This window comes from Cryptococcus neoformans, chromosome 1, assembly GCF_000091045.1.
Source record: "Cryptococcus neoformans var. neoformans JEC21 chromosome 1, complete sequence".
Classification (NCBI taxonomy): Eukaryota; Fungi; Basidiomycota; class Tremellomycetes; order Tremellales; family Cryptococcaceae; genus Cryptococcus; species Cryptococcus deneoformans.
The window spans coordinates 597,501-619,476 of record NC_006670.1 but is presented as its reverse complement, the minus strand read 5'-3'; the positions used below and the strand labels follow the sequence as shown (position 1 = coordinate 619,476).

The 21,976-nt window shown below is 49.2% G+C and overlaps 8 protein-coding genes and 1 non-coding gene across 9 annotated transcripts in view; 5 read left to right on the top strand and 4 right to left on the bottom strand.

The window, feature by feature from the left end:
* Positions 1-33: 33 nt before the first annotated feature.
* Positions 34-2,274, top strand: CNA02360 (expressed protein). Its single transcript, XM_566628.2, has 2 exons — positions 34-336; positions 387-2,274. The coding sequence occupies exons 1-2, from the start codon at positions 76-78 to the stop codon at positions 2,193-2,195; spliced, it is 2,070 nt and encodes a 689-aa protein (XP_566628.1). The 5' UTR covers positions 34-75; the 3' UTR covers positions 2,196-2,274.
* CNA02350 (Ras guanyl-nucleotide exchange factor, putative) lies at positions 2,261-7,477 on the bottom strand. The gene is made up of 16 exons (XM_024656199.1): positions 7,066-7,477; positions 6,884-6,979; positions 6,743-6,822; positions 6,684-6,691; positions 6,489-6,628; positions 5,672-6,292; positions 5,458-5,605; positions 5,196-5,402; positions 4,873-5,082; positions 4,376-4,802; positions 4,252-4,322; positions 4,066-4,207; positions 3,376-4,012; positions 3,237-3,325; positions 2,648-3,173; positions 2,261-2,588 (listed from the first exon to the last, which is right to left on the bottom strand). The coding sequence occupies exons 6-16, from the start codon at positions 6,281-6,283 to the stop codon at positions 2,499-2,501; spliced, it is 3,159 nt and encodes a 1,052-aa protein (XP_024511860.1). The 5' UTR covers positions 6,284-6,292; positions 6,489-6,628; positions 6,684-6,691; positions 6,743-6,822; positions 6,884-6,979; positions 7,066-7,477; the 3' UTR covers positions 2,261-2,498.
* A 185-nt stretch (positions 7,478-7,662) lies between these two features.
* Positions 7,663-8,516, top strand: CNA02340 (expressed protein). Its single transcript, XM_566625.2, has 2 exons — positions 7,663-8,291; positions 8,345-8,516. Exons 1-2 carry the CDS (start codon positions 7,814-7,816, stop codon positions 8,470-8,472), a joined length of 606 nt encoding a protein of 201 aa, XP_566625.1. The 5' UTR covers positions 7,663-7,813; the 3' UTR covers positions 8,473-8,516.
* Positions 8,517-8,574: 58 nt separating this feature from the next.
* Positions 8,575-11,236, top strand: CNA02335 (hypothetical protein). The gene is made up of 5 exons (XM_024656058.1): positions 8,575-9,818; positions 9,916-10,184; positions 10,439-10,504; positions 10,675-10,762; positions 10,816-11,236. The coding sequence occupies exons 2-5, from the start codon at positions 10,020-10,022 to the stop codon at positions 11,055-11,057; spliced, it is 561 nt and encodes a 186-aa protein (XP_024514130.1). The 5' UTR covers positions 8,575-9,818; positions 9,916-10,019; the 3' UTR covers positions 11,058-11,236.
* Positions 11,237-11,282: 46 nt separating this feature from the next.
* CNA02330 (mRNA-nucleus export-related protein, putative) lies at positions 11,283-14,088 on the bottom strand. Its single transcript, XM_567235.2, has 5 exons — positions 13,289-14,088; positions 13,091-13,231; positions 12,863-13,036; positions 12,640-12,804; positions 11,283-12,576 (listed from the first exon to the last, which is right to left on the bottom strand). The coding sequence occupies exons 1-5, from the start codon at positions 13,763-13,765 to the stop codon at positions 11,578-11,580; spliced, it is 1,956 nt and encodes a 651-aa protein (XP_567235.1). The 5' UTR covers positions 13,766-14,088; the 3' UTR covers positions 11,283-11,577.
* Positions 14,089-14,372: 284 nt separating this feature from the next.
* CNA02320 lies at positions 14,373-14,467 on the top strand. Its single transcript has one exon. It is a non-coding gene; the product is annotated as a tRNA-Ser (tRNA).
* Positions 14,468-14,622: 155 nt separating this feature from the next.
* CNA02310 (hypothetical protein) lies at positions 14,623-18,061 on the bottom strand. The gene is made up of 4 exons (XM_567149.2): positions 17,865-18,061; positions 17,179-17,817; positions 16,470-17,126; positions 14,623-16,411 (listed from the first exon to the last, which is right to left on the bottom strand). Exons 1-4 carry the CDS (start codon positions 18,051-18,053, stop codon positions 14,795-14,797), a joined length of 3,102 nt encoding a protein of 1,033 aa, XP_567149.1. The 5' UTR covers positions 18,054-18,061; the 3' UTR covers positions 14,623-14,794.
* Positions 18,062-18,300: 239 nt separating this feature from the next.
* CNA02300 (hypothetical protein) lies at positions 18,301-21,041 on the top strand. The gene is made up of 5 exons (XM_566623.2): positions 18,301-18,668; positions 18,730-18,953; positions 19,002-20,393; positions 20,473-20,542; positions 20,619-21,041. Exons 1-5 carry the CDS (start codon positions 18,338-18,340, stop codon positions 20,729-20,731), a joined length of 2,130 nt encoding a protein of 709 aa, XP_566623.2. The 5' UTR covers positions 18,301-18,337; the 3' UTR covers positions 20,732-21,041.
* Positions 21,034-21,976, bottom strand: part of CNA02290 (isoleucine-tRNA ligase, putative) — a 3,954-nt gene continuing 3,011 nt past the window's right edge. Inside the window, exons 7-8 of the mRNA XM_566621.2 lie at positions 21,964-21,976; positions 21,034-21,906 (exon numbers count right to left, since the gene is read on the bottom strand). The exon at positions 21,964-21,976 is cut by the window's right edge and continues 212 nt beyond it. Of these exons, the coding sequence (XP_566621.1) occupies positions 21,196-21,906; positions 21,964-21,976 (724 nt within the window). The 3' untranslated portion in view covers positions 21,034-21,195. The remainder of the gene's footprint in view (positions 21,907-21,963) is intronic.

The window sequence follows — 21,976 nt, the reverse complement described above, 5'->3', positions numbered from 1 at the left end:
GGTTCTTCTACCACCATACTACCACTGTTATGCTATACTCCTGCTGCAATCCACCCTCCGCCATACGCACCCGCCATGTCGCTGTCGTCACAGACAACCCTCATCTCTCCCTCGGCAAAGCACACAAACCCTCCCCTCCACAGAAGACCTTCCCAGCATGCACGCCGCAAATCCCTCCATGCCGCACATCCGCATGCCCACGCCCACGCCCACACCCACGCTCATGGCCATGCCCATGGCCGGAGAGGCTCAGAAGGCGAAGCCGGAAGAAGAGCTCTTGCAGCGGGGCTTGCAATGCATACATTAGATCAAAGCAAGAAGAAGAAGCAAGGCGAGGTAAGTATCCCTTGGCAGATGGGCAAGAAATAAAGCTGACTGCCCGGCAGCGACCTTTGCCGCGGGGAAATCGATCCGATACCCATCTACCACGTCTGACTCGCACAGACTCTACCATGTCCATTGCCTCCCATTCTAGTGCTACATCCAACGTTAGCCGCCCCTCTGCAAAGTCCCGCCGTACAACCGAAAGCATCCAAATGATTGATGATCAGGGCAAAGAAGTCGATCCTAATGAAGATGAGTGGGAGAGCGGAGAGGATGTCAAGCAGACCAAAAAGGGCAAGGGGAAGCAACAAGAACCTTCCAGTGCGGCTATGCGTCGCACAGTCAGTGACACAACGTCCGATCCCAAAGGCAAGAGAACGCAGAGTATTGCTGAGGCCATGGCCCGGGGAGATCTGGTCGACATTCAGGATCCTGATCATCGCCCACTTCTCACTCAAAGAACCACTGGCTTTGCCGGAACAGTTCAGCCGCCTGACCCACAAGTCGCTGCGGAGATGCCCCATGTAGACCATCCCATCATAACAAATCCAATCAAACGCGTCGCGAGCTCCAAGTCACTTGTCGGCCCTATATCCGCTATTACATCCATAGATACCACTCCTGATGTTGGACTTCCAACTGAGCCACCCAGAGGTCTGCAAAGTGCAACTAGCGAGCCCAAGCGACCTTCTTCTGGTCCGTCTCTTCGATCAATTAGTGGCAGTGGTCTCCCAAGGGACCCAACAGACCAAAGGGACGAAGCCCAAGCGCGTGACAAGCTTACTGATTCCCCGTCTTATCCGTTCCCTAAGATGGCCTCCCCAACCGAGTCCGAACAGAAGGCGTCTCCCAAAGATGATCATCCAGAAAAAAAAATTCCTACCGCTTCTCGTTCACAGGCGACATCATCTAAAGCTGCCCGTTCCCTTCGTCATCGCCCATCAAATTCTTCACTTCGCTCCATACAATCCCTTCGCGCGCCTCCTCACCCTCTAAACTCTCCCATCAGCTATACTGGACGCAATGCGGCCCACGAGTCCCCTTCCAGGGGTTCGTATGACAAGAGAGACCGTGTACCGTCTATGCATCAACCCCCCGTCCCTCAGCCACAAGTCAGTTACGAAGTAGCGCAAGGACAAGGATGGGATCAAATCCCTGAAGAAGACGTACAGCGCGAAAATGCGCCTGTTTCGAACCAGTCCAACGTGGATGCAGGAACTACTCATTCTCAAAACCTCCGCCGAAGTTCAGTTGCTTCTACGCGTTCCCTTCGAAGTATTTTTGCAGGTACGCTTGCTCCTCCCTCTGCAGCATCCTCCACTCCCCAACCACACAAGCGTCTCACCGCTCTCGAGGCTGCTTCCGCTGCCTCTAAGCGACCCACGACCGACAACCCTGTGCTATACCACCATTCTCTCAGCCACGCCTCAGGTTCTGCCGAATCATGCTTTCTTATATCAAGGTTCTTGCCGCCCAAAAAGATAAGAAGACCGAAGTGGGAGGTCGATATTCACGATCAAGAAAGAATTGAGAACGGTGGTGTGGGTTTGACTAACGGAGACTACAGGTCGGCGCACGAGACGTTGGTCAGTACCTTCCGGGAGCTGGGCACCGGCGCCATGCACCAGAAGAGAGGGTTGCCGAGGACCGCCTCGGGGTATAGCCTTCTTCCTACTGGCTTAACGCTTTCAAGTGTTGCAGCTGCTACCGGTGTGAGTAACGGGCATCAAGACAATCAAGGTCTGGGGACAATCAAAGCCAGAGATGGAGCTAGGCTTGAGGTAGCGAGGGGTGGTTCTGGCGGTATGACACCGTTTGAAATGAGTGTGGAAAGGGTTCTGAAACAGAGACCTGGAAGGGTTACCTTGTAAATCTCTATAAGCTAAACTATATGAGAGCAGAGTTGTATAGCGTCGTATACGTAGAATCATATGGTATGTCTATTGCATGAAATTGCTTTTGAGTCTTGCGGTTTGGTGTATGCCCAGGCAAACACCGCTATCCCCTTCTAATATAATATAATATGCACACCTTCGTGTTGTTGATTTTATCCATCAATTCCACACGCCATGATGCTAATCATCGAATCATCGAGGTCATCATTACCGGGTCGAGTTGGAAGTCTGAAAACATTTTTCAAATATAGTAGTGATACGATGTGTCCCTCGCCCGATTTAAAAGCCGAGATTTGCTAAGCGTCTAAGCATTTTCCCCCCAATTGTACCCCCGCTGTTTTCGAGAGACTGACTTCTTTCCCATAGAGCCTGAATGGCAAGTGAGTCACATTTCCGCCAAGACAAGAAAAATATGAGCATGGACTTACATCCTCATCCGACAGAATAATGGTCTCTTCAATGACCTTTTTGAACCCCTGACCCACTTGCCCATTTACCATCGGCCCTCTAGTCTGGCATTCCTGGATCATAGAGAGAATCTCCCCAAACCTCATAAACTTATCCCACTGTATCTTACCATCCTCCTCCCTGCAATCGTTTGGGCGGACCCCTTGTAATCGTGATACAAGGCCCAATATATTGTTAAGTAAGGGGATGGCGCCTCGCCCATTGTCGATATCCGCCTGTAGTGCTTTGCGGTATTGGGTGTATCCACTCCTTGGATCCATCAGTTTGAGATGAGAGTGGTAATCCTGTTCCGCAATTGGTGAGAGCTGTATCAGTGCTTGACTCGCTGACAGACGATGAACAGAGGCCTCCCGTAAACCGGAAATAACGGCATAGAGAGAGTCATAATTGTTGAGGCGACGGAGCTGATGGGCAATGAATATGAATCGTTCGATTACACGAGCTCGATGTTTTGCTTTCGAAGAAGCTAAAACGATGGTCGAAATCCTATAAAAGGTAAACAAAATCAAATGTCAGATTTTGCCAGGTCATGAGGGAAAACATAATCACCATCTGGACAAGTGGTTAAAAAAGTTGATCGACTTGCGGACAGGGCCACCGGTTTCCTTTCCAAGAGTATGCCTGAAAACATCCCTTGGCTGAAAGAGGCTTCATTAGTAACTCAAACTAGTGGTGCTCTCAGACTCACTCTGATGTCAAGGAACAGTTCCCACTGCATCCTCGTCAGTTCTGTTGCAAACACTCTAGGCTCCATCCGCATGACCATGTTCAACGCATTCCCCCATCTGGCATCGGCCACCTCATCGCTGACTTGCATGCTGTTCATCCTGTAGGATGATCCAGCTGGGCGGGTATGTGAATGTTGACCTTCGGAGGAGAGGGAACCCTCTTCTCCAAGCACGGAAACTCCAGATGGGATCCTTACTCGATGAGAGTCAGATCCGCTGCCTTGGCGCTGTACTTCTTCCAGTTGTAAACTACCAGTCGATGCCGATAGTTCGGAAGCCGCCTTATGCCCTAAAGAGCCCACTTCGTCCTCCTCCTCATTATCATCCAATTTAGACCCTCCTTCCTTATCAATCAGAACTTGTATACTCTTCTCTACATTATGTGATGTTACATCGTGTGAACGCATGGACCATGATTCGTCTGGATCTGTAGTTTTAGGAAGGGCATCTTGGACTAAAATGAGGTCGGAGATAAGATGGGCCATGAAGGTATGTTTAGAAAGAAGGATAATGATTTCGCTAAAGATGATTGGAGTCGACATTGACACGCAGTCGCCTGGGTATCGGTTGGTCCAATCGACGAGCGCACCCGTGAGTCTGAAACAGGTTATTCAGTGCAAGCAACGAGATTCCAATATGTGGTTACTTACTTCAGTAGCGCCCAATTCTTGACGTCACTGGACACAGCATAATCTTCTATTTCACGAAAGCGCTTAAGAAACTCAAGCATCAGATCTTGAGGATGACAAAAGCGGCGATAAGTGAGAAAGAACGACCTGGTAAACGCGTCATCTAAAAGGAGATTAATGATTTTTCTGCTTGCAAACTGAACTTACCTTGTGAAGACACGATTGAAGTAAAAAGTCGGTTCAGTAGGTCTTTTAGGGCTACATAGACCGGCGAAATCCTTTCAGAGTGAATCAGTTATAACAGTGTCTAACCGCTCGAACATGTACTCACCCCTCTGCAATCTGGTCTGCAATAGTATCATGTTTCGCTTGTACACGTCCAGTCTGTTTTTTCTCCCGCCTTGTGCTTTCTTCCAAATTGTCTAGACACCCCAGGCTTCCGTCATTCATAATCCTCTCCTTGTCTGGTGTTACTAATTTCCCGACACCGTAAGATGTGGATTTTTGATCTTCACGTATCTCTTCTTCAACTCCAGGAGTTTGGCCTATGAGAGGTGCTTCAGACGTCTTTGAGGCCGTGCTCAAAGTTTGCTCCCACATCGATCTATCTCCCAGACAGTCTGCATCCGAGTCGAGAGAAGCTAGGCTTCCAATGGTGGACTTTGTCACATCGATACTTCCAACAGCTGTAGGAGCCTGAACACCAGAGACAAGGCTCTGTGCTATGTTGAGAGCGGAGAGCTGTCTCTGTTGACGACCTGTGTGACAAAGACACAGGCCGTGAGCACAGCGTCTATCGTCCACTGAAATTCAATGAATTACACTCACGTTGCCGTTGTTCAAGTTTATACAGCAGCCATCTCACAGCATTCCTCATCTTGAGTTTTCCTTCATGAGTCTTGATTGTCACTTCGATGAGTCCTACATTGCATGGTTCACCCATCGAATTACCATGCGCAGCAATGACCCGCAATTCTGCGTCTGGGTCAGACTTGCATGCAATAATGACGATGGGTGTGCTTGTGGCGCTCAACTGTTCTGCAGTCATTGAATAGTCACAAAACGAGATGTAAGGACAATAATCAGTCAGTAATGATGGACAAAAAAGATTGTTTCGTGGTACACACATACACCCCATACCAACGACATACCTATACAGTTCTTGAGTCCTTCCAACGTTTCTTCTCGTCTGGCATCATAACAGCAAACGGCGCCGGACACTTTTAGGGCAGAGGATGGCCAGATGCTCGCCGCCCCGGGAGTAAGATCCAGTGCATTGATGCCCATTTCAAAGAATTCAACTTTGCAACCTGTCTTCAATTTGCCCCCAGCCGCAATCTGTGAGCAACAAGAAAATACTGGGCGAGTGTAAGCTACGATGAATTTTGTCTGCTGCGACCCAAGTGAACTCACTGAGATGTCCATCCGGAGAGTAAATACTTAGGGGATTAGACATCCCCCATCCTCTCAAAGCCTCGGCAATTATCGTCGTTTTACCGACTCCTTCATGACCCACTACTGCAATGGCATAATCAACACTGCACGCTGGTGTGCTGAGAAACTATTGCGACATGTGAAAGGCATCTAATTAACAAAAAATGCCCAGACGATGCAGTGCGTACCATACGTTTGTCATGCAGTGCCTTTCTCTCGACAGTGCAGGTTGACTTTGCCAGCGCTTCATAGTTTCCAGCCTCTCCACGTCCTCGTCCTCCCCGCTATCGCCTCGAGGCTCAGTCACCACAAATTTCGACAGAATTGACCTTCTTGTTCTTAGCTCTTGGCCCTTGGATGGCCCTGCCGCTGAATACTGAGGGAATCTAGGACTTGAAGGCGAAACAGAGTTGGAAGATGCGGAGTCAGAGAAGTTCTGTTCCATCATGGTAAACCGTATTTTACGCATGGCTTCCTTGTCTTTTGAAGAGAGCTTCAATCTGGCTGATTGTAGGAGCGCAGCTTGAGCAGGATCAGGATTGAGTTCTTGGAGTGAATCGAGGTAAGACAACGAATGCTGGTAGCCGGGAAGGGCGACGGGGGGAACATCCGGGCCCTTTGCGCCGTAGCGGGAACGATCATCTTCTTCTGATGTTACTCGTGCAAGAGTGTCTGGTGTACCGGCAGTAGCTGTGTGAAAGGATGCAGGACTCATTGGCGAAGGAGTGACTGGTGATACGAGTTCTGAAGGAGTTGGCGGTAAGAGACAGCCAAGGGTTAATTGCTTAGCGTTGGGCCGATGCATAATTGATATCTGAGATGTAAGGCAAGTGGATCAGTCATGTTACAAGAATGCTTGTCTGGGTATTCATGGAGCTTGTCTACAGTTCATTCACAGGGATGAGCCGTCGTAGAAAACTGAAGGGACATAAAAGGGGCGTGCGGCTCCACATTGTTGCCAGGACTCATACCTGAGGAGCTTTTGCTGTGGTTAGAAACAATTGACTCACAGTTTCGTTGTTACGACCATAGCCTGAGATTCAGATATCTGACTTATATTAGGCAGCTAACTGATCTTTCTGCCCAAGATTTAGTCCAGTTGATGGTCTGTTACTATTGTTGTAGATTATAACAATCTGCAGCGCGTCGTCTGCACGTGAGTGGTAAACATACAGCGATGAGTGTAAAATCGCTCCTTGGCCCACGTGATGTTCTGTTTGCGTCTAAGTGTCCGTGTCGTTTGGTAGACAATAGTTAAAGGTACCTCCTTTGTTTATTTCTTTGGGTCGAGAAGAGACAATCGAAGCTTGGACGGATGGCCGAGTAGTTTCAGAAGTCGGCAACCTGTGGCGTATTGTGTGCGTCAGTGATGAGACATAAGTTCTTCTGTTCGTATCTTCTTTACCCTCCAAATCATGAAGGACATTCTGGCCATCTTCACAGGGAGTAATTGAGAATATGTCCGTACGAATTTGGGCTTCTCTCCTCCAGCAGACGCAAGCTAATAGGCACAGCGGCAGAAAACGGGTGTGCAATGCGTGATCAGCCTGAAACGGAGGTTCGCGAAGAGAGGGGTTTATCCCTTACTCGCAACTGTATAATTCTAGGATCGGACAAAACAGGACCAGCTCCTATGTAAGCTCTGACCGATCAGGGAAGCCATGCAGTCGTCCATGACAAACTCGTATAGAGGAGGACATCCAGAATGATCAGTTTTGGTGGGCAATTGCTCACTCACAACAAACAGAAGAAGACAATACAGTGTCGTCGTCGTTCAGCAGGAGGCGAGCCGTTTGATAGTGTCTTGAGGAAGCTAGCTTGAGGAGCGAGAAACGGAAGACATAATTATGTTGCAATGCGGAGATTATGTAGTACACCGCAATATTGTACTCTCTGCTCTGCGGATGTCGTTATGACTGCATGGAGCATGATGGACCTTCTTTCTTCTCATCGGTGCCTTTACGGCTTCTGGGCCATGAAATGTTCGTTCGGGTGGTTGTTGAAACAGTATCCCACGGTCTTATCGCCCTATAAAAAACAATTACCAAATTCATATATACATTTTCCTTCATACGAGTTTTTGTAATACAATTTGGCAGTAGAATTACCGCCAAATTCAATTAAAAACGATGACGCATAGACTTAATTCCTAATCAGGTAAAGAAGCTTTCACCCGCCGCTGTCCACAATCAAGAATATGATGTGTCTCGCTACATCGTCGATTATACCAAGCAACGAAAGGAAATTTCGCGGCCAGTGACTGACTCGTCCTATTCGTGATATACGGCAGAAAGCAAAGGGAATCATTGTCTAATCTTTCTTCCACCATACCGACATGCTCAGAAGCCAACTTCGACTACCTCGCGTCCCCCTTCAATCTGTTTATGCAGTACCGAGTCGCCCATCTCGCCGATTTTCACATGCGTTTCCTACAGACGTGCCCCCACTCCGACAACGTATTCGTCCTCTTGTTCCGTTTTTCATATACTGGACAATCATCACTTCCCTCGTCGTGCACCTCATGCGAACTCGTCAAGATACTGAAGCATCACTTGCGCGGCAACAGGCGAAGATCACCGTTCTCAGTGATCTGATCGCGAAACTGCAGAGAGGAGAGACTGTCGATGAAGGAGAGATGCAAAGAGAGCTTGAGATGGTGGGTTTGAGAGAGAGGACAAGTGCTACCCTCGCACTTGATAAAGAAATGAGGATTGTCGGAGATGTGGGATGGCGGGACATGCTTTTCGGTAAAAGAGAGAGAACCGCCGAAGATGAAGCAAAAGAGGAGAGGGTAATCGAAGAGTGGGCATCGGGTGAGTGTAATATAACTGATATATTAATAGCGCGAGACTCATGCGCTACGTAGTCATCAACGAGACGGCCAATGCCCCCCCTCCGCCGTCCTCGGCAAATTCAAGCCCTCGTCAAGTAGAGCAGCCGCAAAATCGAGCAGGAGTAGCCAAGCGAGCTCCTGGATCGAACGTATATCTATGACATTCTTATGCTTCTTCATTCATCTTTTGATTAATGTCTATAAACTGCTGACACTGGGCTGAAAAGCATTTAAAGACATTCGCAGTTTATAACTAGCCTTAGACGTGAGGCCTGAAGGAGTATGCCTTTATTACCTTCCGCTGCGGTCTAGCCATCCAGCGGTAGTTCAATCATCCTTTGGGACCGTGCCTGCATCTGCCGCACCATAACCCCATCTTTTGAGGTCCCGAGGCTTCTGTTCTTTGTAATATCCTCTCGTTTTTCAGTTTTACAGCCCACCGTCTGTAATCTGGACCCTAGAATTCAAGGAATTTATTCGACCATCGGGCCCCATTGATTCTTCGCCCAATCGCAGATGGGTACTTGGAATAGGGATCAGGAGATAAACGATGGCACTGGAATCGCCTGGTACTACTGGTGAAGTGGGGCATATGCGACAATCGAGCATTTTGGAACGGACGAGCTACTAAACATTGGACTCGAATGGTAAATGTCGAATGACGCCGTACCCGATAACAGAATAGCGCAACAACATCTCCTTTCCGGGCGTCGCATGATCGGGCATCGGAAGCTCAAAGGGGGTTACTACAAATTTACGTTGTCATATTGACACCAGAAACCAGCAGACACTTTTTCTCAGTAGTCTGATAGCGTGTACACTTCAGATCTGACGAATGTTTGAGAGCTGCAGGGTAGGGCGACAGGCTATCGTACTTTTATCTTCAGGTTCTCCAGATAAGTTGCTCAGTACGTACCTCCCGGTAAGTGCTGATGTCTGCTTCCAGTCATTTCTGATAGATATTGACTGGCCTTATACTGAGTACCAATAGGATGAGAGCACTGTGCGTAGTGCGATAGCCGTGAACTGCACCTGGGCGGTTCCGCCGGATAAGAGACGAAAGGAGGCATGGCCTCTGGATTCGCGACGCGTCGGGTCTGAAACGGATATGCTGCTGTAAGAGGTGAGATTGATGTATGATGTTGGCAGGTCCTTTGGTTTGATATAATTGGGGGTGAGATGTCTAGGCTTTGACATGGGGCCGCGGCTAGCGATGATCTTCGCTGATTACTGATGGGCTAGTGATGCAGGCAAGACATTTTTTAAGCCTGAATCTCGCACGGTTGAACGACTCTTCCAAGTCGCCAACGCTCTACTCTTACTTCTCCTTGGTTAATTCCTTTCTATAGTACAGTTCGGCCTATACTGGCGCTTCAGGCAGCTGCTTTGGATTCACGACGCGCACACTGCGAAAGCTACAGCTACGCGTGCCCTTCCCATCCTTCCCACACACCCCTTTCCAGTCCTTCCCCATTCCTCTCTCAGACTCATCCCGTGGACAATATAAGTATGTTGATCTCCTGTCTATCAGCTCCTTTCGCAAGTGACCAGCGATCCCTTCCTCATTACGTTAGCTTACCCTGCCTGAATGCTTGTTGATGAAGGCCCTCTCCTTCCAGTCATTATTAGCTTTGGAACCAAACAAAAGCCCAACTTCGACAACTCAACAAACTATCTCATTCTCACTTCATCCCTGATTCTTGACTAGATGTCTTACGGAAATCCAGCTCAGGAGGAACCAGTCTCATCTTCATCCCAGCTTCCTGTACCCGCCACTGGGCAGCAGATTGCTACTCAAAAACCCAGCAAAGCCAGCAGGATGCTGCGTGGACCTATTGGCAGGGACCAAATCTTGGAGTGGCAAGCCAGCTTAGTAAGTGACCATTATTGCTATAGCCGGCTGTTCCATGGAAGGATGCCATATGTCAAATCTTCTCGTCTCGTGCTCTATCTTCCTCCGGCTTAAGTTCCGATAAGTAATGTGATACATAACACACTTTTGGGTAAACAATGCTGCCAGTCACCATTGGCACTTGTAGCCCAGTCAATCCTTTGTCGTCTACGCCGATACGTGCTCCAGATTGCTTTTTTCAATAAACAGTGTCAGCTGATTCGGAATCTCTTTAGTGCTGCCTTACCCCGCTTGGGACTTGTTTTAGGCCGCAAAGCAGCGGCACCATTTACTGCTCTATTGTAAGTGGTAATAATCTCAGTATTATACAATCCTGTAATTTGTGAAGTTGGGCGGATACGAACATTTTTAACGACGGGAGGATTTTCGGCACACAAGCCTTCCTCTCAGTCGCCCAGGTTTGCAATGACATGGCGGATGGAGGGTATGCTGATGACGATATGAATGATAGCATACTTGCCAAGCCATCAACGTCGACCGAGAAAGATGTGGAAACGCAGTCCACAACCCTCGGCAAAGTCGATTCTGTTCTAACGGATGTTAGTACTATATGGCGCTTGTTCTATTGCATTGACGCTGATCGGTACATTAGGGCACGTAGAAAATTCCAAATATGACAACATTGTAGAGATGGTCACAAAGAGGAAACAACTCGACGAGGCCAATGCGGCGAGGCGCAAGCAAGAGATGACAGAACAAATGGCCCTTTTTAAGTCTCAATTCTCACCTCTTAGCTCTACAGACAAGACCTCTTCAAGTTCAAATCAAAGTTCTCAATTATTCATGTCAAATCCGCAGACTCGTAAACAAAATGGGTTCCAGATGCGATGGTGATCGCTTGTAAATAATCTTTTTGGATATTCGTTCGTTGTATAGTAACAAAAAGGGCCATCATTGCTAGGTCCCTATGGTTCGCTTTGTCCTTGCTTTTCGAAGCACATTATTATTATAAATTGGCGTCTTTCATGTGTTTTCACTTTAAATTCATACCCAGAGTTGTATCCTAGTATTTCGTCCATTATACCATGTTCATTGTCCATGCATCACTAATGGATTCCCCCCTTTTATAAGTACAGCTGCTTATCATCTGCAAGACAGTCATTTTGCTCGCACGCGTTCAGTACGCATGCATGGAGTACCCATTCTTGAAGTCGAGTAGCGATTCGACATTGCTGGATTGGACTTTCAAAACCATGTATACTTTGCTAGATCTCCACTGTAGTGTACAGCCTGTCGTCAGTATGGCGAAGCAAGTTGATTAAGAATCCAACATTATTGTAAAAAGAAGATTCGACTGTGCAAAGGACAAGAAAAACGGTAAGAGTATGGCAAACGCAGGCTGTACGAGGTCACATTACATATAACCGCCGTAATATTTCTGCCCGCTACTCCCTCTACTTATGTCATCCTTTGTCTTCTTCTTCAAGGACAACCCCTCGGTTTCCTTGTCAAGATCCTTTCCCCAATTAGCCACTTTGCCGCCACCGTTTCCCCGTCTTCTCCACTCGTTTTCCCAGTCCCGTTCTTGTTCTTTCCCACGACCTTTCCTGCTACGCGAAGTTGAATTTGAAGGAGTGGGTGATTCAATTCTACTCAGTAAGGATGGAAGGGCCGAAGGCGAATTGGAAGACCTTTGGCCACGAGGTGTAGAGTTACTACTATTCTGGCCGCTCAAGGCGCGGGACACTAAGGCTTTCGATCCGGCTTTTGCTCCGCGTTCACCTTCGCGCACAGAAGGGGAATCTATCGCCCGGTCTCGTATGTTGATCGCGGGCCTATAGACTGCTTTGGGTGGAGCAGAGTTAGGTGCAGTCTCTTGGACAGCATTGTCACGAGAGCCATCTCGGCGATTGGGAGAACGAGATCGACGTCTAGGAGGAGCTTGCCCACGAGAGCGAGGAGGTTCACGATCTCGATCAAAGAATTCTCGGGAAGCCCGTTCACGGTCGTATCTGTCCCTGTCCCATTCCTTCCCTCGCATTTCTGAATCCCAAGGACGTTTCCCACCCCTTCCTCCTCGTGGATTGTTTCGTGGCGTGCCGGCGCCCTTTCCAATATTGCGATTTCGGTCACCACTGAACCAATCGTCTTCATCATTAAAATCGGTATCGCGTGCCATCATTTGTTGCTTCTCCTTTTCTCGCCCTCTACGACCAGCATTGGATCCAGCAAACGAGTCATAAGCACTAGTATAGGGTATGGCCGAAGGGTCGTCATCTTCCCATCGAGAATGAGTGGGATTAGGTAAGAAAGATTTTGGAGCAGAGAAGAACGGTCCGCGTCGTGCAATCTCTCGCGAGAATGCCGAAGGAGCCGTAAGCCGAACTAGAGAACCACGGCGTTGGGGACAGTCCTGTTATGAGAGGTCAGATTCGGCCAGATTCGATAACCCTTTACACCTGATGGAATGACTAACATCACCAAAATGACCTGTTCTAGCACAGTTGTAGCACCAATCCTCCATCGCGTCGCCGCCGATGGCCTCCTTCACCCATCCTTCGGCTTTTTCTTTCAGCTTGATTGTCTCACGTCGGCCGGAATCTGAGCGGTAAGTGTAAATCCTCCACAGAGTAGGGCAGTTCTACGCATACATAAGCACGGGAAAAGACGTGATACAGAATGAAAAGATTATGTCCTACTTTGTCTGTATGCTCTCTACTCCCGCATCGTTCACAACCTGCCCATCGCTTATTCCTGGAAATGGGGTCTGGACATTCGGATTTGTGATGACCTCGTCGACCGCATCCATAGCAAACTTTGCTAAGCGGACAATCGCGACGCTCATGCTCGTCCATGGCTCCACAGGTTGTACACTGCAAATATGTTAGCATCTGGGAGATGAAGCACATTAAAAGCAATCTGCGTACAATGATATGTGGACACTTTGAAGCTTGGTGACCGGGGCGCTTGCAATTTTGACAGACCTTTCTGGAATCCGCTGTCGCAAGAAAGGTCGCTTCTACTTCCAGGTTATCCTCAGGCTCAGGATTAAAGTATCTTCTTGAACCCTGTACCAACCAAGTCAACAAGGCTGATAATTGCAAAGGATTACAGTTTCGACCTACTCTGATAATATCATCATCAACAAAGTGAAGGCCTTCCCAGAAATCATCCCCTCCTAATGAGTGATCTCCTTCTTCCCCGTCATCACCACCATCTTCAGCGGCTTGCACAGCCGAAGAAGTCTCCAACAGTACATGTTGAGGTAACATCAGCCCTTCTCCCTGACCTTTCTCGGAGATGGCTGCCTTGTCATCTTTTGTCTTGAGTTCCACATGTAACTTGCCGTCTGTGGTGACAATCGTCGGCATCATAGATGTGTTGAATAGCCCAGGTGGTTGAAAATGTTCACCTTTGACAGGTGGACGGTCACCATCTGCTGGGAACTCATCTATGATGATATTACCCAAGAGCAGCTCCCCATCTTCGGTTTCGAATGTCCCCTCATTGTGGTCCGAAGACGGAGATGGAGACAATTGTATACCTGCTGCCGCCACCAAAGACCGCATGGGCTTGAATGAGGTTGGGACGTAATGGGCCATGGTAGGATTGAGCACAACCTCAGTATTGTCGTGTGTAGCTAGTCAAGTTGCTGATAAAAATCCCCCTTTCGGACGACAATCGTGATTGTTGAAATATAAAATCCCTTGACAAGTCGTAAAGCAGAGGCGTAAATGGTGGGTTGATGACCGAACGATCGCAAGTTTGCGAGGAGATTAATCGGGTCGAGGAGTAGCCAGGCTTCGAATTTGTTTCGTAAACCTTGTGCTTCTTGATATTGGCGACACCCGGGGGTGAAAAATGGAGTAAGACTGGGGTCAGGAGGTGAACACGGGGAAGAATGATGTGGAAGAAAGAGATTCAAGCTGGGCAGCCGGCAGCAACAACTTTCAACAATTTGTGCTCCGCGTCGTAAATTATTACGAGAATTGACAACTTTGAGGTTTAAATTCCGGAGCTCCACCAAGTTTCAGCACAATCCAACATTAAGCTTGATGGTATTTCCAGGTGTTGGCATTTGGGAGACACCAAGTCATGATAGTTGCAGACTATACATCAAGGGCGAAAAGCCTTACATATAACAGACAAAAAACAATAGAGTAAAGCTTTGTTTACTAGATAGATCCTTAATTAAGCCTAACACCAATTGGAGTAGTGCGACAGTGGTTACTCGGTTCGATTAGAATTTTGAAATTCCTCATCGAATGCCGTCAGGCGCGCAGGTTCGAGTCCTGCCTGCTCCTGTTTTTACTTTTTAAATCCTTTCAATTCCTTTTTCTTTTTTTTCCTTTTGTTGAATCGATCATATAGACGACAAAACTGGAGGATATCAAACAGCTTTTCACCACCAAAGGCTTCCTCCTCTCATCCCGGTACTTTATCCTTGAGCTTCATGGGGTCAATGATACATATATAGAAGATGACTTCCACTATTTTATACCCCAGCTAAGCTATATTACACCACATCCGTGCGTGGCTGACTACTACATATAATTATACTACACGACATGAATGAATTATAGCCCACTCTATTATTATCCACTCTATTATTATTATTATCATTATTTTATTTATATCGAATCACCACCCCAGACCATACCGTCCAGCTCTCCCAACGCGGCCCAACTCATTCCTTTTACGCCTAAAATAGCACCCAACACACCTTCTTCTTTACCTGCCAACCATCCGTTTTCCACCCTTCCACTAGCAAACTTCCAGCCGCTACCTTCGATCCCTCCTGCGCCGAATCCCATCCCAGATGGCCCTTCAACAGTGCCTGCTGGCGAGACGGTCCCGTTGAGGACGCCTAGGGTTTCGCATAAGCGACGGCAGAGGATTCCGAAAGGGTTTGAGCGATAGTCGGATTTTTGAAGAGCGGTGTCAAAGATGATGCGGGTGAGAAGCGGTACGCTTCCCGGTACGTTGCGCATACTTGCTCTGACATGCAAGGGAGAGAGAAAGGCCAGGGAGTAAAGGCATAGGGCTAGTGTTTCGTTGTAGCCCAAGGTTTCTTCGATGCTATGCATCGCTTCGAATTGGCGTTTGGTGACGGGTAAGAGCTTGAGAAGGGACTCGTACATGTCTATCAGCTCTGAAGGGGGAACAGACGACCCCAGTGCCTCGCGATTTGCATCTGGTTGGGCAAGAAGGGAAAAAGCGGCGAGGGCACGGTCAATGGATGGGACGACGGTGGGCGGACCGACATCGCGGATGGATGATGAAAGCGTGGGACCATAAACAGGCTCACTAAGGGCATTGGACTCCCAGCCTGATGCGATAAAGGTGGATAAGAGTCGGAAGATGGCAAGGCTTGAAGACGAGGGTACCCGAGGGAGCTCAACGTACTCGCCAATGTTGACAAGGATGCTGACGCAATCACGGCGGATTCGGGCGAGTTCTATGATGGAAAATGGTCGTTTGATTTTGGTGCAATTCTCTCCGGGCAAACGACACAATCGGGCATCTGAGATGGAAGCTAAGAGGTTGATCATTTGAGGATAGGATGCCATGAGTTCTTGATTGTCTGGAAGCATCGAAAAGTTGCGGAGCATATTGATACACGCGAGAACGATTCCAGTGCTCCCGCTCGTTTCCTCTTTTCTCCATTGATACTCTTCCTCATCCTTGTATACCGAGAAATCAAAATCCCTTCCCAATCGTTCTAGTTCGAAAAACGGCATCTTGTTCAGATTGTCCATACAGCTGTTCTTATCGTCGGCAGCCGATTCTTCCTTGACGTCATTCAGATCATGCCAACTTTTCAGCCATCCACTCCGCCCTCCATCCCCAAATGCGGCCTCTTCCGTCAAATCCAAGAGCTCGATGAAAATCTCTCTCAGGTGATGCAGCGGCAGGCCGTTGATATTCTCTTCGGGGTGCGACATTGACAGCATATTTAAAACTGTGACCGCATAACCCAGTTCCTTTGGCATACGGCTTCTCAGGCCCATCAATATGGCCTCCATGTCGACCACTGCGAGATCATGGATAGGGCGGGTACCTTGTCGAAGGGAGTGTTTAGGGAAAGTGGAGGAGACCATGGAAGGTTCCCAGCCGGCAAATGTCTGCACAGGAAAGTTGATGGGACGGTATTCGACACGGTAGCGTGCTCGCTTGGTTGGTTCCGCAGGAGGTTCGGGGGCAGGAGTAGAAACAATTGGGGGCGGAGCGGGTGTAGAGGCGGTTTCCTATTATAAAAAATTAAAAATTTAGAAACTGTCGCATTGAAGCATGCCTTGAACATACTGGTTGAGGTGCATTCGCATTCTTCCTCTTCCTCTTTTTCCCGCCAGAACTGCCCGTAGGCGTCTCTGCTTCTCCGTCAATTGGGCTTGGCACATTGGTGTTGACAGACAGATCCTTCTTTTCCTTTTTGCTGGATGCCTTTCTCGCTCGAGGTGGGCCAGATGTAGTCGAAGATTTTGTAGAAGAATCACTTGGTGAAGGCGCGGGATGAGTAGGCGTGGGAGCGGTGGAGGCAGGTGGTGGTTGTGCTGATGTATTGAGGGGTGGCGGTAAAGAAGGGACGGCCGGAGCTGGTGTCTGTGCCTGGGCTGATGACCAACTTTCTGCAGGGCTAGGGGCTTGTCCTGGAAGTCTGAAACCGGCCAGGCTAGGCATGACGGGTGGCGGTGGAGGCGGTCTACCTTGGGCGATGGCCATTGCCTGTTGCCTAGCATACGAAGCCTGCCTTGTTTTTTGCATATGTGTCTCAAACCCGTGGATGTAGGCAAAGTAGGCAGCGGTGAGGTACTGGACAGGATCGGTCGTCATTGTAGGAGGGGCATTAGGATCTGAATTGGGGGGCTTGGGAGCAGGGATGGGGTAAGGGAGAGTCGTGGGGATGTTCTTGACTGCTAAAAGATTGCGCCATGTGGGACTGTCTGCTGGCTGTTGCATCGCCTGTAGAAAGGATGATCAAGGCAATGCTAAAAGACTCGATGAAGGCACCTACATTCATAATACCACCGGCCTTCATGACGGCCATCAGCAGATCAATGACGTCCATCCATCCGTCTCCAACTTTGAACGCTCCTTCTCTTTCGCCGTTATCGAATATGGCTGGGGGCGGCTGTTGTCCGATATTTTGAAAGTAGCCCATAAATGTCTTTAAAAAGTTTTGTCGCTGTTGCACGTGGCTGAGCGGTTGTCGTGGTGACTGGCCTTGAGGTTGACCGGGTAAATTTGGCTGAGCCTGTGATGGTGGACGAACAGAGCCATCAGATGGTCCAGCCATGCTTTGCTGCTGATGAGCTCGTTGTTGTGCTAGAAACAGTTCGCGTTGCTGTTGCGACATGAACGGTTGTTGTTGTTGTTGTTGTTGCTGTTGTTGTTGTTGTTGCTGCTGCTGCTGCTGTTGTTGTTGCTGATTTAAAAGATTATCGCCTGAGCCAGATCTGGGCATGCCCGGATGTTGAAAGCTATCTTGATGGAGGGGGTTGGAGGGGGAGGGTGCGGTAATCGGCGATGGTGCAGATAAACCCGGCTGGTTTGCAGGCGATGGGGCGCTAGGTCCGGGCTGCGGCTGCTGGTTGGCTGTCTGTTGAGCCGCGAGCTTTGCGCGGTGGGCTTGTGAGTTCTGGAGCGCTTGTAACTGTGAGACGTGAGCGGTGGCCGTGGACGGTGGGAGAAGTAGCTTGCCTGCTTCATGATGGCATCCCTGTTCTGTCCTTGCATGGAGCCCATGGCAGCAGCCATTGCTGCGATGTGGTCTTGGGAGACTGGCTGCCGGTCTGCAAGGCCCTGTTGCTGGGCTGCGAGGAGGGCGAGGCGGGCCTGTAGATGCGGGTCCGAGAGGTTGACCGGTGGCTGCTGGTTTTGGTTGTTCATAGTGCGCTGGCGTACAATGCGGGTCCGAGTGCATGGAAGAGGACAAGTGTAGCAACAGAAGACGCGACGGCGGCGGAGGCCGGGGGGCGGCGTCGGGATTTGCCCAGGTGGCACCCGCAAGCGAGGGATTACTCAGCGATTACAAGATAGTTTGTAATGCTTATTAGTATTTCGTACTAATGGAGGGCAGAGTGCGACTAATGCGTCCCGCGTGTCTGCAACTCCGGTCGCCACCCGCATCTCTATCAACCTCTCCCATCACTTCTTCCTCCCCGCCCGCCGCGATGCACTCCGCACTGACCCCCAACACCGCCGCGTTCCTCGAGTACATCTCCCCGGGCGACGCCCCCACGTCGGCGCCCCCCGCCGCCCTCTTCAACAACATGCCCGTCCCAGGCCGCGACACCCCCGAGGACACCCCCCCCTCCGCCTCCACACACGACTCCCAGCTCAACGAACACCCCGCCCCCTCCGACGACTCCGACTCTCTCACCCCAGAGATCGCCCTCGGTCCAGCAGACGACCCAGCTAACAAGGACACGCTCGCCGGCAACGGAGCGAACAAGCGGAAGGCCGGCAGGCCGAGTGCGGTAGTAGACGACGACGACGAGGATGGTTAGTCTTTCTCGTCCGCACTCTCTTTCCCCTGTTGACTCTTTTTTTCTTTCCTTCTCAGCTTCGGACTCGGATCTTCCATCGGGGCACGAGGACAAGAAACAGCACGGGGCTGGCAGAGCTGCCGCCGGCTCGGCCTCTGGTTCAGGGAGGAAAGGAGGTCGAAAATCCGGCGGAGGTGAAGGTGATGGAAAGAGAGAGCTGAACAAGTCCGAACGACGGAAGGAGCAGAATCGCGCTGCTCAAAAGGCATTCAGGGAGAGGAGAGAGGCCAAAGTCAAGGATGTGAGTATCCGTATCTTCTTTTGGGCCGATAGACTGATGCAACAGCAGCTCGAGGACAAGGTGGCAGAGCTCGAAAACAAAGCATACGGCACGCAGATTGAAAATGAAAACCTCCGGGGCATCCTCAAGCGTCTGCAGGAAGAAAATGTCGCTCTCAAGCAGTCCGCATTTACATTCTCCATGCCCGTTAACAGTCGCAGCTCTACAAACAGCAACAATGGCAACTTTTCCGTTCCCGCTCCCCAGAATCCCAAACCTCTTACACCGCCACAGAGTAACAACGATGATAGTTTGAAGAGCGTTAATGATGTTCCTATGCTTGCTCACCGCCATTCATCGACCAACACCGTCAGTGATAATAGCTCAGAGTCTCTCGTGTCCCTCCGCAGTTCAGATCGCACTCCTCCCGCTCTGTTTTCCGATCATTTTAATACGTATGCTCTCGGTGCAATACCCGTTCCCCCGCCTTCTTCATCATCTCAACCTGTTCAAAAATACCCCTCCGCTTCAAACGGACAGCAGTCCATGTCTTCCAACTCCAATTCATCTGGTGTCATTTCGCCTCCTTCTGCCGATCAGTCCGAGTTCAACGCTCTTTGGGAAAGCCTGTATCCAAACGACGTGGGGAATCTTCTCAGCCAGAATACAAACCAGAATCAAGGCGGTCCATTCACTCTACTCAATTCGCAGCCCGACTCCATGTCGTTTGCATCGGCCGGCAACAGCATGAATGACTTGTTCAACTTTGGCGCACCATCTGCTTCCATCTCTACTTCCGCTCGACCCTCTGTCAATCCTGCCCCTGCCTCTGTGACCCAATCGGCGAACCACATTACCCAAAATTTGGGGGCTACCGGCCAAGCGTCTGATTGGAATCGATTTGCTTTCAGAGAGCCCACAGCTGAGGCATCAGCTCCCAATTGGGATGTAACGGACAACAGCGTCAACGAGTTCCTCGCTTCCCTGTCTGGTGATACCACCACCGACACCACTGCCAACGATTATCTAAACAATGACGACGAAGCATTCAACGCTCAGCTGCGCAAGATCTTTGGTACTGACAATTCTCCTTCCGCTGCCTTCAACCTTCCGTCAACTAGCTTTAGCCCCAACAATTACCTCAACATGTCTCCTTCGCCCGTGATGCCCCTGTCCAACTCCCAGTCCCCTCAGTCATCGGATTCAAGGTCCAATACCAATATCTCCTCTGGACGCGGTAATGATATCTCAATGATCGACTCTCCCGAGTACTCGATGGGATCGTCTCGCACAAGCGTGTCCCACGAGAGTACCGATTTGCAGCAAGGAAAAATCTCCGCTATTCGCAGCCTGAAGGAATATGCTTGCAAAGCGGACAATGAAGTCATCCATGTAGTGGATGAGAAAGGGAGGGTTATCAAGCCCTCGGAACTCTGGATGAGATTCGGGATGCAGCATGAGGTGAGTCCCCCGCACCGCACCGCCCCCTTTGTTTTTCATGTAACCAAGGCCTGATGAAACTGACACATCCGTGATATAGAACCCAACAGAACATTTGCTTATCGATGATTTGTGTGATCAAATGCGTGCCAAGGCGACGTGTAAGGATGGTTAGTCTTTTTTCTTTTTTTCTTGGCGTCACTCTATAAGTGGATTTTTTACTCACACGATGCTCGTTCGAATTAGGCAAACTGCAGCTGGACATAACAGACGCCGCTGTTCTCTTTCAAAGGGGCGAAGGACAACCCCACTCGTATGCTGAAAAGATGGTGAAAAAAGCGGCGAATCATTCGTCATAGATTGTTCTGTTTGTGGAACAAAGGTTCGTTTTTTATTTTTATTTAGATCATAACTATTATTATAACCACGAGTCTCTTTCGTTTTTGTCTCCCTTATTTTGTTTTTCCGTTTTGGGTGGGAGTAAGGCTTGACTTTCTGTCATATTCTGCTATTTCCCATTCTTTCTGTTCCAACCTTTTTGCTTTTTTTTGGAATCATTTCTTCACCGTTTTCTTTCGCATGTACAATATGTATAGTAAGCAAGATCCGGATGCTTGGTACTCTTGTACTATCCTGTACCATAATAGACACTCTTCAAAAACTCAGTATCATGCATTTTGTGCACCCGGGCCTTTTCCTTTTCTTTTTACCTGTCGCGTCGACGCAGTTGAATTGAAAGTTAACTACTGGAAGACATAAAATGTTGAATGTGCATCAATAACCAGGGTATCCCAAACTGAAAACGTCTCATCTAGCCACATATCTAGGCCCTCAATGCAAGGCTCAGTACGAACCTCTCGCCCTGACCCAAACCCTCCGCCTCCTTCATTCTAACTTCTCTCTTTAGCACCTCCTTGTCCTCTCCCTTTTGACTTAATTCCACAGGCACGCCACCAATCTGCTTGTTCAAGTACTCTTCATTCCCGCTGATAGCAGGTCTGATAGCATCCTCTTCCCCAGCATCGTATTCGTAAAAGATGTCGACCTTGTCGGAAGGCTTGAGGCCGGCTTCCTTTCGAAGCTTGTTGACTCGAGAAGTCAAAGATCGGAGGAGAGACATATTTTCCAATTCGGGATGTCGTCGGATATCAAGCAAGATGATCACATCATTGTCGCTTGCAGTGTCATACTTGACTTCGCCAGTCGGGACTTCGGCAAACCGAGTGACAACAAGATCACCGGCAACAAGCTCAACACCGTTGACCACAATCTTGCCCTCGGCAACAAATGCCTTGCACTCATCGGTAGACATTTTGGGAAGGTGCGATCGGACCTTGCCAATGTCCTTTCGGAGCTTCTTGCCCAGAGAAGGCCAGTCGGCCGTAGCACGGTACTTTATACCCACGGCAGATTCCTCCGAAGTATAAACAATGTTGACGACGTTGAGCTCAGCGGCGATATAAGACTCGAGAGAGCGGACATCATCAAGGTACTCTTGGTCGTGGTGGAAAATGATAAGCTCCTTAAGAGGCATCTATAGGGCTTGTTAACGGAAGATAGAATTTGCAAGTCCATGAGGGATGCAACTCACCTTGACCTTGAGA

Bases quoted from the DNA above. Each gene is read 5' to 3' on its own strand.
- CNA02360 (XM_566628.2), top strand. From the start codon at position 76: ATGTCGCTGTCGTCACAGACAACCCTCATCTCTCCCTCGGCAAAGCAC. The intron at 337-386 runs GTAAGTATCCCT...ACTGCCCGGCAG, and splicing joins AGAAGAAGAAGCAAGGCGAG to CGACCTTTGCCGCGGGGAAA.
- CNA02350 (XM_024656199.1), bottom strand. From the start codon at position 6,283: ATGCATCGGCCCAACGCTAAGCAATTAACCCTTGGCTGTCTCTTACCG. The intron at 5,606-5,671 runs GTATGGTACGCA...ATGTCGCAATAG, and splicing joins AAAGGCACTGCATGACAAAC to TTTCTCAGCACACCAGCGTG. The intron at 4,323-4,375 runs GTGAGTACATGT...TCACTCTGAAAG, and splicing joins GCAGACCAGATTGCAGAGGG to GATTTCGCCGGTCTATGTAG.
- CNA02340 (XM_566625.2), top strand. From the start codon at position 7,814: ATGCTCAGAAGCCAACTTCGACTACCTCGCGTCCCCCTTCAATCTGTT. The intron at 8,292-8,344 runs GTGAGTGTAATA...TGCGCTACGTAG, and splicing joins AATCGAAGAGTGGGCATCGG to TCATCAACGAGACGGCCAAT.
- CNA02335 (XM_024656058.1), top strand. From the start codon at position 10,020: ATGTCTTACGGAAATCCAGCTCAGGAGGAACCAGTCTCATCTTCATCC. The intron at 10,505-10,674 runs GTAAGTGGTAAT...TATGAATGATAG, and splicing joins GCACCATTTACTGCTCTATT to CATACTTGCCAAGCCATCAA. The intron at 10,763-10,815 runs GTTAGTACTATA...TCGGTACATTAG, and splicing joins TCGATTCTGTTCTAACGGAT to GGCACGTAGAAAATTCCAAA.
- CNA02330 (XM_567235.2), bottom strand. From the start codon at position 13,765: ATGGCCCATTACGTCCCAACCTCATTCAAGCCCATGCGGTCTTTGGTG. The intron at 13,232-13,288 runs GTAGGTCGAAAC...TGGTTGGTACAG, and splicing joins TTGATGATGATATTATCAGA to GGTTCAAGAAGATACTTTAA. The intron at 12,577-12,639 runs GTTAGTCATTCC...CTCTCATAACAG, and splicing joins GAACAGGTCATTTTGGTGAT to GACTGTCCCCAACGCCGTGG.
- CNA02310 (XM_567149.2), bottom strand. From the start codon at position 18,053: ATGAACAACCAAAACCAGCAGCCACCGGTCAACCTCTCGGACCCGCAT. The intron at 17,818-17,864 runs GCAAGCTACTTC...CACGTCTCACAG, and splicing joins GGGATGCCATCATGAAGCAG to TTACAAGCGCTCCAGAACTC. The intron at 17,127-17,178 runs GTAGGTGCCTTC...TCCTTTCTACAG, and splicing joins AGGCCGGTGGTATTATGAAT to GCGATGCAACAGCCAGCAGA.
- CNA02300 (XM_566623.2), top strand. From the start codon at position 18,338: ATGCACTCCGCACTGACCCCCAACACCGCCGCGTTCCTCGAGTACATC. The intron at 18,669-18,729 runs GTTAGTCTTTCT...TTTCCTTCTCAG, and splicing joins AGACGACGACGACGAGGATG to CTTCGGACTCGGATCTTCCA. The intron at 18,954-19,001 runs GTGAGTATCCGT...ATGCAACAGCAG, and splicing joins GAGAGGCCAAAGTCAAGGAT to CTCGAGGACAAGGTGGCAGA.